We start from the raw sequence: 15,963 nt of genomic DNA, 5'->3' as shown, positions 1-15,963 counted from the left end.
ACATGTCTGCACCCACATCTTGAAGAGTGCAGTTGCAGTACAGGTAAGTAAGTGTCTTTTCAATACCCCAATGCTATCACTTAGGACAGAGGCCTTCATTCTCTCTATAGCTTGGCTAATGTGCTTAGGTATTGACAGTACACTAACCCTCTAACGTCACCAATATATAGGCACAGCAGACAAGTTGGAATACAAGTCTCAAACTCAAAAAGCAAGGGAATTCAGTTCCTTAAGTAGAATTGGATCTAAATTTAGTCTTCTAGAGATACTTGATAGAATTTCCTTCCACAAATTACCTTGATTTATGGATGACTCCAACTACTGATCATTTCTCTTAACCTAGGTATTTGTCCCAAAAATGTGTTCTGTACTGTTATCTAATGATTAAAGTCCTGTAGTACTTGCAGCAATATGGACTAAAATTGAAGTAAAACTGACATAACCTCAATTTTATTTCTGCTATAAGAACTGGTTTAAATGTTTGCTTTGTCTACCTTGTGCTGTTTATAGGCACATAAACGTGAAATGGAAGAAAATAATCTGATGGATCAACTAACTGAAGTTTCTGTCAATAACTCTAAAAATCCAACATCAGTAGAAGTCCATCAGGAAGAGATCCTGCTGGAAAAGGAAAATGTACCAGTGACAAATATTCCAGTTCCAGAGAGGCAGAGAACACGTTCTTTTGCTCCTCAGAATTTTGTGTTTCAGCCACTAGATGGTTTAACAACTTATAAAGTTACACCTATGACTCCTTCCAGGGCAAATGCGTTTTTGACACCTGATCTCTCCTGGATCCCTATGGAAACTGAAGTGTAAGAATTCCCTCTTCTAATAACTTAGCTTTCCCTGCAACTTAACCTTTGCTGTTGATGAAAAGGTGTTAAATATGCAATGGCAGTCCTGCTATGGAAACCTATCTAACATTAGACAGTAGCAGCATGTGAATTGAAGGGTATCTGACATTTAATTAAATGATTTCTGATCGCTACCCACCAAACCTATATTTGACTTTGTAGTGGTAAAGGAAACCATGGTCTATAATCTTGTGCCTTAGAAGTAGAGCTCTCTCTATTCTCTTGATATATGCTACGAAATACGCACTTGTTGCTTTTTAGTAAAAAAATTAGTTTCAATTCTTAAGGCACATTTAGATTTGATTAGCAGAACTTGAAAATGGCTTGTTCCTACAATGTAGTATATTATTGGCTATGTTAACCAATTTTAAGGCATGCCAAGTAACTGTTTCTAACATTTCTGTTCCTTAGTAATGCTTCAAAAGAAGAATCAAGAAAAGTTATGGCACAAGAGTGTTTATTAAAAAGTCAAGCTTCACCTGCTCAGGAAGGGACTGATAAAGGCTCTCAAGAACAGCACACTGGTACAAATTTATTGAAAATGAAGAATGGTGTAGGACTGTGATTCACATTTAATTTACTTCACTCTTCCTTGTTTGGCAAATGCAGTATCCTGATGATCAAATATCCTTCATATATTTTTCAGAATGTGCCTCAACCAAAGAGAGAGATGCAATGCAGAGTTCAAATGAAACTATTTCAGTGCCTGCATATCTCCCAGCAATTGAAGCCAAAGCAGAAGAACCAGACCATGATGTACCCTATTTCAGGTCTGTGTTAAGAGTAGCTTCTTAACTGACTAACAAGACTTCAGAACAGAGCACGAAAGACTAGAATATCCACAACACGCAATCGCAATAAGTCACTTTAAGCACTAACAACATAAATAGTAAGAGGTTTTCCTGGTAGCTGAATAATCTGTGTCATGTTTAACTCTCATACTGCCCTTTCCTAGAATCCTTAAAGCCAGTGATATAAACAATCTCTTAAATGTTAATTTGTAATAGATCAGTGTCTTCATCTACCTAAATGTACCAAGCAGATATTCCATTCCTATTCTGTTTGTGCTTCGTATGTATTATAAACACATTAAATTAAAACAGAGTTTAAAGTGATGAAAACTAATGCCTTCTTCACCCAAGGAGAGCAAGCTTGAGAAAGTTCCTCTTTATCAATCTCCAAGACTGGCTGCTTAGAATACACCAGTCAGCTATAAAGTCCATCAAACCACTCCTAGAACAGGAAGAAGAAATGTACCATTTTCCCTTCTAATAAGAGACTAAAAATAACACCAGCAGCTGCCAGAGTACTAGTGGCAATTAGGAAGAATCAAATTTTATTCTAAAATATAGCAGAGCTTGGGTGTTTCACTTTCCTTTTATTTTTAGAAACGTTCTTGCCTTTGAGACTGAGAAGCTGATGTCACACTGCCTCCAGTGGGATGGAAAGTCTGAACTGGACATACCAGAGGATGGTAAGAGAACAAACGTGTAGTAGGTCACAAAACAAGTTTCATCCAAACCCCATCTTGTCTGATCACTGGGGGTGGGGGGAAAGCATAACTTAGCTTGACTATATGGGCCAAATAGCATTGGTTGGGACACATGAAAAGACAAAGTTTAGAGTTTATCCAGAATATTTTTAAATATTCGCTTTAAAGCTAACATAGAGTCACAGAGTTAAGGCCAGAAGGGACCACTGGATAACCTAGTCTCACTTCCTGTATAGCACAGGATACCAGCACCACCTAGCACCCACACCTGAACCCAACAACCAAATGGAGACCGAAGTATTACAACCCACAGAAGACTAAACTAGATTATTATGAGCCAAAGGCAGAGAACAGGAGAGAATGAGGTGCACCAGTGCTTGAAGCCCCCAGAATGGCAGGGATACACCCAGATAATCCTGGCAAGTGACCTGCATCCACATGCTGCAGAGGAAGGCAAAAAAAAACCCAAGGTCTCTGCTAATCTGATGTGGGGGAAAATTCCTTCCTGACCCCATATATGGTGATTAGTTATAGCCTGAACTTGTGAGCCAGAACCAGCAGACCAAGCACCTGAAAGAGCGAGAGAATGCTTGCTACCACCTCAGGGCTCTGGCCCACCCCTCCGTGTCCCATCTGCAGCTGTGACCATCTGATGCTTTAGCAGAAGGAGATAAATAAAAACCTGCCCAGAATACATGGGGGGAGAGAGAGGAAATCGCTTCCTGCCACCTGCTGGTGGCCGGCTGAAAGCATGACTCATGAGATTTAGGGATGCCACTTGCTGACACTAACAAAGTAAATGGAGTTTTCCACCAAAACAACTAGTCATTTTCAAACTTTGCCCATTCTGTGTATTTTTATGACTCTTACAAAAAGGACACATGAAACATACCCAAGCTATAGAATAGCTTTTAAACCAAATGTAGGCCTTAACATAGAGTAACTGTTGTTCTTCGGGGAAAATGAGCCCAATGCCATAGTCAAAGCTCCTCTTTAAAGACCTTTGAAGGTTGTGCTACTTCTAAAAATATCTAGCATGCCTAAAAGTTGCATATGCTGGTAGTACACTGCTCCAGGTGGGCTGTTTTGAAATAGGTTGCTGTGAACCTGAAGTCAGGTTATACAGGAAGCACATTTTGGCACTCTAGATTATTAGACTGAAGTAGATAAAGCCACAATCATTGTAGACTGAAATGTTCTTACAATGTGTATCTTTAACTGTTAATTTGTTACCATCAGCAAAAGATCTCATTCGCACAACAGTTGGTCAAACTAGACTGCTCGTAGCAGAGAGGTTTAAACAATTCGAAGGACTGGTGGATAATTGTGAATTTAAATGGGGTGATAAAGAGACGACATGCACAGATCTGGATGGATTTTGGGATATGGTTAGTTTTCAGGTATGTACTTAAAATGTAAAACTACCACAAAACACAGAACCTCCATGGAATTCATGTGAAACTTCTTCCAATCCACTGTGTTCATTTTATGGAGGTTGCATTTGTAGATTTTCAGACCTTCATGTATTGTATTTGTATATACAAAACTATAGGTGCTGGTTTAATAGTGGTAACCTGTTACACAACTATGTATGGTCCCATGGTAGGTACTTCAGAAGCTAAACAACTTGCCCTGTTTTGAGAATAGTGGGGAAGAGCAACTACATTTTCTGTCCTAGAGATTCCCTCCATGTGTTTCAGAGAGCAATAGTGAAATGCATTTGAGCCTGGGAAAAATGAGCCTTTCCTAAACTAGAATTGATTGGAGCTTCTTGTGTCCTTTTTTTGACCCAGCAAATTTGTAATTAGTCAAATCAAAAGGCAAAAATGTATTTAATTTGCAAGGCCCATCCAAAGGAACTGGAGTTTGTCCTTGGATTTCCTCAGAGAAGAGCCTGGGTCTGCCTCCTGGAAAGTCACAGGCACTTGAGAAGAAACCTTTGTTGGCTAATATTGTATATGCTGAAAGAATAATGTATGCTACACACACCTGTTAGGTTGCTGGAGAGGCGAAAGAAAACCTTTACCTTGGAGGAGGAATGAAGGTGCTGTAGACACCAACTTGCTGTAAAGGAATCCCCAGCCCTGCCCAGTTCTCTCTCACAGCTCAGTCACTTGCACATGCTGTGAGTGAGTGGTGGGGAAAGAACTGGTGGAATCGGAGGCACATTACCTCAGAGAATTAGTCCACCAGGGACAGAGCAGGCTGTAAACAGATCACTTTATATCTAGGGGTTCTATTTCCTGAAGGTGATTCTACGTTTCCTTTCTTTTAATCATCCAGTGTGACAAATGCAGTTTTGAATAAACCCAAGTATTTTTGAATCTAATGTGTATATTAACTACGTTAACTGAGAGCCAGCAATTCATTTCTCCTCCTAGAATCGATTGATAGTTCAGCCTGCTTCTATATTTAATGTAAAAGTACCTAAATACACAATAAACCACCTGTTTACGCTTAAAGAACATTTGATTGAAATAAATTATCCAGCTGTAAATCTAGCGCATCTTGACCATTACCTAGTTCTGCAGTCTTTTCTTGGATCTTCAATAGGTAGAAGACGTGAATAAAAAATTTGATAACCTGAGTAAACTTCAAGAGAACGGGTGGCAGCCACTTAACAGCCCGAGCAAAAGAGCCATCAAGGTATGTGTGACTCCTAAAAGTCTGCTCTAAGACATTAACATGTAACGGTTTTGAACAGTTCTAAAATAACTGGTAGAATTTTTGTAATATAAAGGTACTATGCCTCCTGAAGCCCTGCTCATTCAGTTTTTCCTATCTAAATACAACCAGTAACATTCCAGATTAAAAGATTTATAGAATTCCTTTAGAAAACATTCTGCAGCCACCCCTCACCCCCGGTTAACTGGCAGTAGTGGCCTATAGTTTACCCTTTTGTGGCCCTAGGAATTGAAATCTTGACTCTTGCACAGAGCACCGCAGCAAAGGCGTACCATCTCTTTGGGTTTGTCCACACTACAGTTACGTCAGTATAACTTATCACTCAGAGGTGTGAATAAGCCACACCCTTGAGCAATGTAAATTAAACAGACCTAAACTGGTGGGGACAGCACTACCGCCTCATGCGGAGGTGGTTTTATTATGCCAACAGGAGAGCTTTCTCCCATCAGCACAGTGTCTTCATCAGACGTGCCACAGCAGCATAGTTGCACTACTGTAGCACTTCTGAGGGCTAATCTATACTAGAATTAAAGTAGGCAGAGAGCCTGTAGAGAGTCAGTTGCCTCCCTCTCGACTTGATAGGAAGGGACCATTACAGTCCTCCGGTGGGTGCAGCCAAACCCACCCTGCCCTTTTTGCAGGAAGTGCAGGGGCAGGGCAGAAAGTATAAGAGGAGGGCCTCACAGCTCAGTTGCGGGTGGACTGGGGAAGGAGGAGGATGTCTTCCTGAGAGCCGTGCCCTCGGCAAGATCCAGGACCAGCCATGGAGGCAAAAGGCCCTGGGGAGACACCGGAGGAAGCACAGCCCGACTGCGGGACAGAGCCCGGTGGCAATAGAGCAAGACTGATAGTCGGGTAGAAAGTAGCTCAGGTAAACCAGATGTTGGTCCAGTTGTGCTGCCAGGGCATAAGGCAGTGATCTTGTTTCCCTACTAACCCACTGGCAGGACCGCCCACCACTGCTAGGGCCCTGGGCTGGGACTCCAAGCAGTAGGATGGGCCTGGGTTCCCCCTACTGCTGCCCCACATCTGGGGCTGGCTGCATACTCACCCAAGCCAGAAAGCCTGTATCAGAGCTCAGAGACTGCTGGGTGATTGCTTGCCCCAACCAGGAGGCTGAAGGCTATAGACTTTGCTCTGCCCCGTCCAGGGAGCCAGAGCTCAGAGACAACTGTTATTGTTTGCCTCAGCTTGGAGGCTGAGGGCCATAAACTATTGATTACTCCACCCACACGGAGAGGGCTGGAGCCTGGACCTACTGCTGTTTGCCCCTGTCAGAAGTGGGCACTACGGACCCCAAAAGGGAAGATAGCTACAGAGCCACAAACTCCAACATCTCTGTTGTGGTCTAAAGAAGGGACTCTGTCAGTGCACTACTAACTGTTTTCTTTTTCAGGTGAGGTTTTTGCAGTCGTGCCTTTGGCAAAAATAGGAAGTTATGGGTGACTTTGCTACGCCCATGTTGTAAATGCTAAACTGTAATAAGGGGAGTGAACTTAGGACAGTTCCACTATTGGGGTTAGAATACTTCTGATTGTTTGGATATAAAACAGTCTGACACTCCAAAAACATAATTTAAAGTGTTTAATACCGTCTCCAAGTGGAAGGTAGGTAATTGCTTCCAGTGGCTCTTTGGACTAACGGCTGTGTGCATTCCATAATTTGGCTGTAGAATCCATTCTTTGCTGCAGAATTGTGCACCAGAATATAAGCTTCAATTAAAAAGATTGTTGGACCTTTGTGGTTATGAAGAGAAACTTTACAGGTGAGATAGTAGCGTAGCATCCTTTTTGCTGTAGTTTGTTGTCCTGCATTTATGTCTTCTGGCCAGTAGGAGTCTCTGTACCCTACTGCTTACAAGGACATGAGCAAAAAAACCCTGACTGGCATCAGCAGCGTGTGCTGGGTAGTTTTGAACTCTAGGCTTTTACTTCAACACTCCTTGAAAAGAAATTGCTCTGCTCTTTTTTTCCATTCCCAAAACCCTGAAATAGTTGAATGATGGTACAAGAGATCATGAAGAACAGGGATGACTTCTCCAGCAATTAGATTCCCCATTGCCACTTCATATGGACACTATAGCCAGCAGCTACAGAGATGTTCTTGTGTAACTGTCTTTTGTCTGTAAGCTTTAAGATATGATGTAGATTCTCCTTTACAACTTTCAGAAGAAAGCTGTCCCAAGTGGGATATCTAAGACAAAACAGGGGGCTGTTGGAAGAACTGCTGCCCGAAACCGTATTGCTGCCATAAGAGCAGCCATGAAGGAGAAAATGAAGCAGGAAGAGACAGCAGCTGACCCTGCAGCCCAAGAGATGTCAAAAGAAGTAGAAAAAGTGGTGTTCGAAGCAGGATTTTTCAGAATTGAAAGTCCCCTAAAATCCTTTCCAGGTCAGTGAAGCTTTGATCTGGAACTGCTGCTGGGACTTCCTCTCCCTGTGCTCCAGTTTGAACTTTGCTGATTATATTTGATGCTGTTGTCTCACTTCAGTATCAGATGGAATGGTATTTCACCTCACTCAAAGTTCATTACCCCAGGGGACTGAAGGGAGTTGTTTTGCATGGATGAAGTTATTTGAATGAATTCATTAAATTGAGATGCCTGCTGAAATAAATCAGGCAGTAACATGGCAATGGTTTGTATACAATTTTCAGCCTCTGGTTAGCTACAAAGCTTTATGTTGAGTGCTCTTGCTTTACCCATGTGACTAAACAACCTATCTGCAGAGATCTAGAGGCTATGTCCTTTGTTACTGTGCTAGACATATAATTAAGACAGCAAGGATTCTCTACCATATTTCTAGGTGTTCGGTCTGATTCTAAGAGTGTTCTCAACTCCTGTCATTCTTTGGTGTAGATTTTTTTTGTCAAAAGTAGCAGAATTCTTTTAAGGCACATAGGACTAATACCTTGAGGTCTTTTGAATTAAAAGGATTCAGCAACATTGGCTTTAAAGATGGTGTCTGCTAACAAATCTGAATCTCTCAGGTGAAACAAGATGGGTGAGAGAGTATCTTTTACTGGACCTGCTTTTATTGGTGAGAGACAAATTGTTAAGCTTACACAGAGGTCGTCTTCAGGTCTGGGAAATGTACTTGAAGCGTCACAGGGAAATATAAGGTGGAACAGATTGTTGAGTAAAAGTATTTAACACACATCAAGGAACCATTCAAGGTGAAGTGGCCCTCTAACACTTCTTCTGTCATTGTGGGGTGGGGGGAGACTGGGGCAGAGGGTTAAGTGGGTTATAGATTGCTGTAATAAACCATAAATCCAGCGTCTGTTCAGTCCATGATTTTTAGCATCAGCAAAGTTCTGAATTTAAGCTCCCAGGCTTGTCTTTTGATGGTGTGCAGGTTTCCTTTCAGGACAAGGAATGAGAGGTCAAATATAGTGTGATCACTTCGTGAAAAGTGTTCACCCACATGTGTTGATGTTTTTGTCTTTTATGATAGTTCTGTGTGAGTTCATTTGAGAAGGGTAGCGATTGTTTTGTTTCACCCACATGGTTGTTTGGGCATTTAAGGTCTGTCTACACTGTACTTTACACCACGGGTGGCCTGTGCTAGCTGACTCTGGCTCACAGGGCTGTTCAATTGCGGTGCAGATGTTCTGGCCCAGGCTGCAGCCTGAGTTCTGGGACTTTCCCACCTTGCAGGGTCCTAAAACCTGGGCTCCAACCCGAGTCCGGATGTCTACACTGCAGTTAAACAACCCTTCAGCCTGAACCCTGTGAACCCAAGTTAGCTTGTGTTGTGAGTGGTGTTGATCATTGTAGCAGTGGAGATATGTCTACAGGGTTTGCATCTGTTCTGTTCTTGCAGGGTCTGGTGCCACTTTGAGTTGGTGTATCCTGGTCTGTGGGGGAGATTCCTTCTGTCAGATGAAGCAGTTATGACTATGAACATGAGTGTCCTTTTAAGCCTAAATTTTAAAAATCTCCATTGTTAATAAAACCAGAGATTAAAATTGAAATTAGTTAGTAAAAAAAGTGTATAATTTGTGCTGCTTATATTTCAGTTGGTATGTACAGTAAAACTGACTAGTTTGTTCTTATTCCTATTTAATTTCAGATTCCAGTTTTCCCGTCCTAGCACAGCTTTAAACTGCAAGGCAATGTTAAAATCCAAGATGTTTTCTAGAATACTTCAATTGTTGTTTTTTTATATTTTGTAATTTTTTTATTTAAACTACCTGAGTGATCTATTCACTCATTATCTTTGTCCATATTCTACCTGATAAGAATAAATCTTGTGAATTCTAACTTGACATCTGAATAAACCACTTAAGTTCAACAAATAGAAAAAATAGTAAATTAGAAAGTGTTTCTAATTAGAATCTTGGTCACTGAGTTTGTCCCATCTTATAGAAACATCTCACATCTAATGAAACATTAAACACATTTTTCAGCTTTGCCTTCCACAACACCTGGCAGATCTTCCCAGCGGATTTCTAAACAACTGACAACTCCAAGATCAGCCGGTAGAACTTTGCTTCAAAACAGTCTTGCCATCCTCTGCTGTTCTGAGGGCACTGTTGCAAAACAGACTACACCAGCAGCCGATGGCTTTCATGTCCCACAAATTCCTAACAGGCTCCAGGCTCCTGGCAGCACACTTGAACAAAGGTAGACTCTTGAATACTGCTTCATTTTAACTTCGGTTGCAGCAGCAGTTACCAATTAACTTTTAATGGGAAAATTTAGACTATTCTCAGCACAGACAGTTGTTAATATTAATGTTTGCTAAATCGGGCCATTAATTCTGCCTGGGTAAAGATGCCAAGTCCTTGTTTTCCTTTCTTCACCAACCTAAAGCAAATCTTAAGGCTTTGTATCTCAAATATAACTTCACTTTGTACATAAATATTTATATTCACTTTCTGTCCAGAAAATGTCAGTTGAGTAGTGACAAGGACCCAACCGTAACTGCAGAACAGACTATGTAATGGGGTCAAGGTTGTCTATGCCAAAAGCTGAGGCTGGTTAGAGAAGATTGAATGTTCAGGTTTCTCTTTCAGTGATTCTCCACTTGCAGAAGAACAATGCTCTATGACAGATGGTGCAGCAGAGAGAATTAATGTGAGTTATGTCTTCATTGACTAGTGCATGTATGTGCCTTAAATATCTATCTTCAGTATATAAAAACTGTAAATGTTTACCCCATAAATACCATGGATTCTAAAGTAGGAAAGTGTACTTTCCAGTTCCTCCAGTGTCTGAAAGTTCTGAGAGGTTTGTTTGTATAGGATCACTATTATTGAATGATAGATTATCTTAATCTTTGTTTCTTGTTAGTATGGCTCCACATATGATTAAGACAGTCTTTTGGGGCCCAGTTGAGTCCAACAGCTTAAAGCCATTCTCCTACAAACTGCTAAAAATCCCTTGCATTGATTTTTATCCTAATTTACTACACTTAAAAGAGCATGCAAAGAATTTTCTTGCTGTTTGCTTGTTTCACCACTGAGCTTGTCAGATGCAGGTACAGCATCTAAACTTCTCCATGCACTTACCCACATCACTGACTGCAGAAGGGATCTTATATATGAAACATTTGTTCAGTTATGACTGCTCCTCTTCTCTTCCCCCAAGAAGATTCTTACAGGCAAGGCTATGGGAATTTTCAAACTTCAATATTGCTCAATAGGTAGCTGTCTGCTTTGAGGAAACTATGTAGCAAGAGAACTAACTGATCACCTAAAATACTCTTCAGGCACCTCAGCTATAAGTGTATAATTCACAGTTTTATTCAGGGAGGGAGAACTGACCTTGCATTTTCCTCTTTAAAAGCTTATCAAAGAAGCACTAAAGGGTATTTGAGAAACTAGCTTACATCTGAAATAGATGACAGCAATGGATTTACAGCTTCCACCCTTGTCTTGTTTGGCTTTTGAAGACTCCCTCGTGTAAATCTACTAAACTCTAACAAATTATCCATAGACTAACTCCAATCCACAGGCCTTGTATCTTAACAATATGCAACTGATGGAGTGCCATCTTGCATGATTTCTGCCTGCCTGTGTTCTGGCCTTCATCTACACTTTGCACTTTCTCTCCATCTCTAAACTTGATAAGCTTTTCACTGAAAACAAAGCCCAAAACAGAACAAGATTCTCACTTGTTCAAAGTACTGATTTATGTGTGTCTTGCAATCTACTTTATACTACTTTTCCCTTTTAATTCTCCAGGAAACAAATGTAGCTGTCCTTGAGGTGTGTTCACACCCAGATGAAAGGAACACTTCAGTTCCTGTTGATTCTGAAGTCTTGGAAGATCCTGTTTCTAAAATAGAAATGCCAGAAGTTACAGAAGAGATGGAACTGTCTGCTACGGATCTGACAGGACAAGACATTGTTATGTGCAGCCCAGAAAAGAATGCCCACTCAGAAACTGATTTCACTCAGGCTGAAAATCCAACCACACCAGACTATAAATCAGGTGGGTTTCTTTATGGCTATTTCACATGATTTGTTTTATCATTAGGATTTTAGAATCAAAATAAGGCCTTATTTGCCAATCTTAAGTTTATTAATAAATCTTATTACCATGTGATCATATTGGTGCCAGACTATTTTTCTCTAAATGGGGTGCAGTATTTGTATTCTGTGTGACATCCTTGTATTACACTGGACACACAATGGTGAAGAACCATACTAATTAAGAGGGTTTTTTATTGTATCATCTTCAAAAAGGTGTGTAATCCCGCTATCAAAAACTGAAGCAAAGGTTGATGGACACTATATGAAAACAAACTGAAGTCAGAATAACTGCAGAAAATGTGTAGTTTTTCAGCACTATCAAGCAACACAATGTAACTTCTAAAATCTGGCCTTATTTTCCAGATCTTTTGCACACTGATTTTATCTCCACTGATGGAACGCCTTTTGACGTGGTAGGTTCACCTTTAGTCTTACTTGACTAAAACAATTCATTTCTATGGCAACACCATTAAACTTGCATATTTAAATGGCTTTTGAAAGATTTCCTGAACTACTGCAATGAATTCAACTCCATAAAAAAATCAGTATCAAACCAGTTTGACCTGGTTACTCTAGAGATTGCAGTCCTTTGTGGTGACTCAAGACCAGTTTTCTTAGGTGGATGCAGATAAACTAGCTCAAGATTGTTGTAGAATATTTGTCTAATTCCTGTCAAACTGCTTGACCCTTTACTTGCTCAAACTGCAAAATATAGAAAATCCAGTTACTCTGAACCCTCAGTGATCTTTTCCCTCATGGAAAGTTGAGGCACGATAGCTAACTAGATGGAGGCTAAAAATGGGTTATATGCTCCTTGCTTTCTGCCTTCACCTGTCCTTTTCCTTCTCTCTCTTACTAGAATTCTTCAGGTCTCTATTCTATCCCTGCCTTTGTAGCTCTAATATTTTCTATGGCTGACATTGTCAAAAGAGACCCAAGGGAAAGTAGATGCCCAAATCCCTTGGACTCCTGTGAAGATCCCACTTTACATGTGAATTGCTACTGTAACTGGTCCCCTTCTCTTCAAAACTGAGCTGGTATTTAAACTCTTCTCATGTGATTGGAAACCCAAGCCAGCAAAGTGCTGGACCAAACTTGGGTGGGACGGGACAGTGGTGTTGGTAAATTGTTTTTTGGGGTTTTTTTTAATTTGTGGCGGTTGCTCTGGAAAAATGTGCAGCACAGTAGCTATCACCACGTATGAGTCAAGCACTCCGTCCATTACTTAATATTTCTAGTAATTCTGCAGCTTTCAGCACTCTTAAGGATTCTGCTAGCAAAACCTGTGTTTTACCTTTAAACTTGTGTGTTTTAAAGCTGTGATTAGTGCCCATAGCACTGAATGAGGGGATGAGAGAATATCCTTAATAAAATCCCTTTTTCAAAGCATTGTCCACCACCTGTCCCAAGGGTTTATACATGTCTACTATTCATAGACACCTCCACCATGCATAAACAATTGACTGACAATTCCTGTCAGTCTGGCATTTAAATCAATGTGCTAATCAGTAATCTACTGCTGTAATATGAATTAACAGTGAACTCTGTTATGTACTGTAGACTGGATAACTATTGCCTGAATACTTACTTCACACTTCTTTTAAATTTCCCCTACAGCCACGCCTGAACAGCAGCCTCCCTTTCACATCAGCTAGGAATGAAGCACAGAAGTTTGCAGCAGCTGAAATATGCAATGATCTAATTGTATTTTCTCCCTTGTCTCCCCACTCTGTAAAAGAATGAAGACTGACTTTGAATTCAGAATGTGTAAATTACACTGATTGAATACATACAGAGACATCTGGAGTACCAGCATATTACCCTTGAGAACAACTGTGTACTTAGTAAATGTGTCTAACCTGGTATTTAAACAGTTGAGCTACTTATTAAAAATGTTTTGTAATGTTTTATGAAGCAAATGAAGTTGCAATTTGATGATTGCTGTACAGTAATAGCTAGGGAGGGTGACAAGTAGGCCTGCTGTATCCATAGTGACTTGCATAATGTGTCTCTTACTTAGGAATAATATGTCTAAGCTTTCACACATGTCCTAGCCACTTTAAGATATAAACTTTATTTTATACAGTTTTTTGCTTTTCTCCTTCATTTCCTTCCTTACCTCAAAAAATACTTCATGTATAAAAGATGGGCCATTTAGTACTGTAGGCAGTCATTGTTACAGTGCTAGCTGCCCCTCTGGTCTCTGAGTGCACCCATTCAGGTCTCTTGTCTTTACCTACACTGACGTGGAATTCCACAATTCTCTCACTCTGTGCTCCAGTTAGTACCTGTGTATTGACTGTGCTTACCCAGCAGCTCTGACTGGCTTTGACACCTCTGGTTCTTTTTAGGAGTCTGTGACCAGTGGTATCCAGTGACCAAACAGCTTTCTTAAGCAAACAATATGTTGGTTTTAACAGTAGGAACAAAGCGCTTAAAGAGGGTTTTAAAGCAGGTCTGGATGCATATTGCTGATGGCACCCTAGGCAAGTTCTTCAGACGCCCCCAGCAAGTGCCTGTGTGTCACCCTGGTTTCCCCAAACTCCCGCTCCATCTTGAAAGAGAGAGGCTCAAACTTGCCACAGTTCTTTGATCTCCTGTGTTCCTAAGCCTTTGCCTGTCAGAACTATCTCTTAGCAACCCTCAAGTAGTTATGGGGACGTGGCTTATCCTGAATCCTTCCTTTTCCTTATAGCCCCCTGTTGAACTATATCAGTATATTCACACAGCAAACATCCCAGTAACCAGGTCAACATCTAGTATTGATAAATTATTACAGAGCATCTCCAATTGTTGAATGTAATTTTTAAAAAAGTGACTGTTAGCCTTTTCATTGTGTAATAGTCAATTTTGTATAATAAAATACCAATTCTCCCCTAGGTTTACTTCAAATGAACTCCTTTGTCAAACACCTAGTATCTTTCCATGGTTACAGTGCTTTCTGCTGCATCTCACCTCTGCTGGGTATCTTATTTCAGAATTTTAATCTGAAAATGCTGTATTCATCTTTATTTCAACATTTGACTCTACTGGCATGAAGAAAGCTAACCTATCTCAGCATTGCTGTGATGGATCCGCTTGTTGATCCCCAGGGCAGACTGACCTCTGTAAAAGACAAAGGGAGATGACTAATTTCTTGTTCAGCTGTATTCTTAAAAATCCTGTGTGGTGAGGAATGTTAGAGAATCATATATGAAATGTTGGTCTGTGTATAATAGTGTTAAATGTTGGTGGGGTTCTGATGACACTGTCCTGCTGGGCTGCCACGTCTCACCTGCTGGCAACTCAAAACAGCCTGCTCCTTCCTATGGAATGTGACAATTAAAGGCATATTTGTCCATTGCCATAAGTGTACAAATCGTGTTAGTTACATGAGTCATTCCTGTTAAGTTTGTAAACAGGTTCCCTACAGGTTAGTTTATTTTAAAGTAATGTCCTGATGTTCTTCATGTGACCTCAGATTGCAGGTTTCCTGGGGAGTATTGCGTGTGAATGGAATCAGATCCCAAATCTGTACTGTGTAAGAGTGAAGGGCACATACAACTTTAACAGATCCCCTCAAAGAAATTAAACCACTCACTTAAGCCTCTCCTTCCAGCAGGGGGTAGGAGGAACTTGCTTAGCTAAACTTGATAGTAAAAGCACCCACAGATGCAGGATAGTCCAATGGCTAGGACACTCTGCCACTGACTTGTTGTGACCTTAGGTAAGTTGCTTAGCTTCTCAGCACTTCACTTTAAAATAGGGATAATGGTTGTATCTCCCGGGTGTTTTGAAGTGCATAGATACTATGGTAATGGAAAGGTCATACGTACATAGATAATGCTAATTCACACCTTCTCAGGCTTCAGAGTTCTAACCTTGAAGTAGTTGTGGCATAATTTACCATGACTTCCCCTTGGAATATACATGGACAACTTTTTTATTAGCGTGGCCAGATAATTCTCTTCGTAGTAACCTAACTGAACTCTTCCAGAGGGGTAGCCATGTTAGTCTGTATACAGCAAAAACGAGAGTCCTAAGCACTTTAAAGACTAACAAATTCCTGGGGGCATAAGCTTTTGTAGGCTGCAACCCACTTCGTCAGATGCATTAAATGGAAATCACGTGCATCTGATGAAGTGGTTTGCAGCCCACGAACGCTTATGCCCACAGGAATTTGTTAGTCTTTAAGGTGCTCCAGGACTCTCATTGTTTTAACTGAACTCTGTGCCCCAAGACCTACTTAGTATATTAACTTAAAGTATTTAGTTAGTCTTAGAAACAAAAAGGGAGAATGGTACAAGGCCACCAGTCCAGTAGGTGATCAGTGTAGTCCATCCCACACTCCTTCATGCAAGCTACCTCCAAGTTCCAGGGAAGGTGAACAGTTCCAACTCATTGTCAATAAACCTAGAGAGGGAAGGAGAATCAGCCTGTCTGCATCCTATTCTCTGTGATTGAAGTATC

At 40.7% G+C, this 15,963-nt stretch overlaps 1 protein-coding gene across 2 annotated transcripts in view; it reads left to right on the top strand.

The window, feature by feature from the left end:
• Positions 1-13,602, top strand: part of DLGAP5 (DLG associated protein 5) — a 37,711-nt gene extending 24,109 nt beyond the window's left edge. For both annotated transcript variants that reach the window (XM_067554816.1, XM_067554817.1), the window contains exons 8-19: positions 511-815; positions 1,269-1,381; positions 1,504-1,627; positions 2,246-2,331; positions 3,589-3,749; positions 4,903-4,995; positions 7,203-7,425; positions 9,445-9,661; positions 10,054-10,114; positions 11,224-11,473; positions 11,878-11,927; positions 13,132-13,602. In XM_067554816.1, coding sequence (XP_067410917.1) covers positions 511-815; positions 1,269-1,381; positions 1,504-1,627; positions 2,246-2,331; positions 3,589-3,749; positions 4,903-4,995; positions 7,203-7,425; positions 9,445-9,661; positions 10,054-10,114; positions 11,224-11,473; positions 11,878-11,927; positions 13,132-13,257 — 1,809 coding nt within the window. In that variant the 3' untranslated portion in view covers positions 13,258-13,602. The remainder of the gene's footprint in view (positions 1-510; positions 816-1,268; positions 1,382-1,503; positions 1,628-2,245; positions 2,332-3,588; positions 3,750-4,902; positions 4,996-7,202; positions 7,426-9,444; positions 9,662-10,053; positions 10,115-11,223; positions 11,474-11,877; positions 11,928-13,131) is intronic.
• The last annotated feature ends 2,361 nt before the right edge of the window (positions 13,603-15,963 follow it).

The sequence above is a fragment of the Emydura macquarii genome, unplaced genomic scaffold, assembly GCF_026122565.2.
Source record: "Emydura macquarii macquarii isolate MOO-44397 ecotype Brisbane River unplaced genomic scaffold, CSIRO-AGI_Emac_v2 contig_1551, whole genome shotgun sequence".
In the NCBI taxonomy this organism is placed as follows: Eukaryota; Metazoa; Chordata; order Testudines; family Chelidae; genus Emydura; species Emydura macquarii.
Note: the sequence above shows the minus strand (reverse complement) of the source record. Positions and strands in the feature narration are given on the sequence as shown.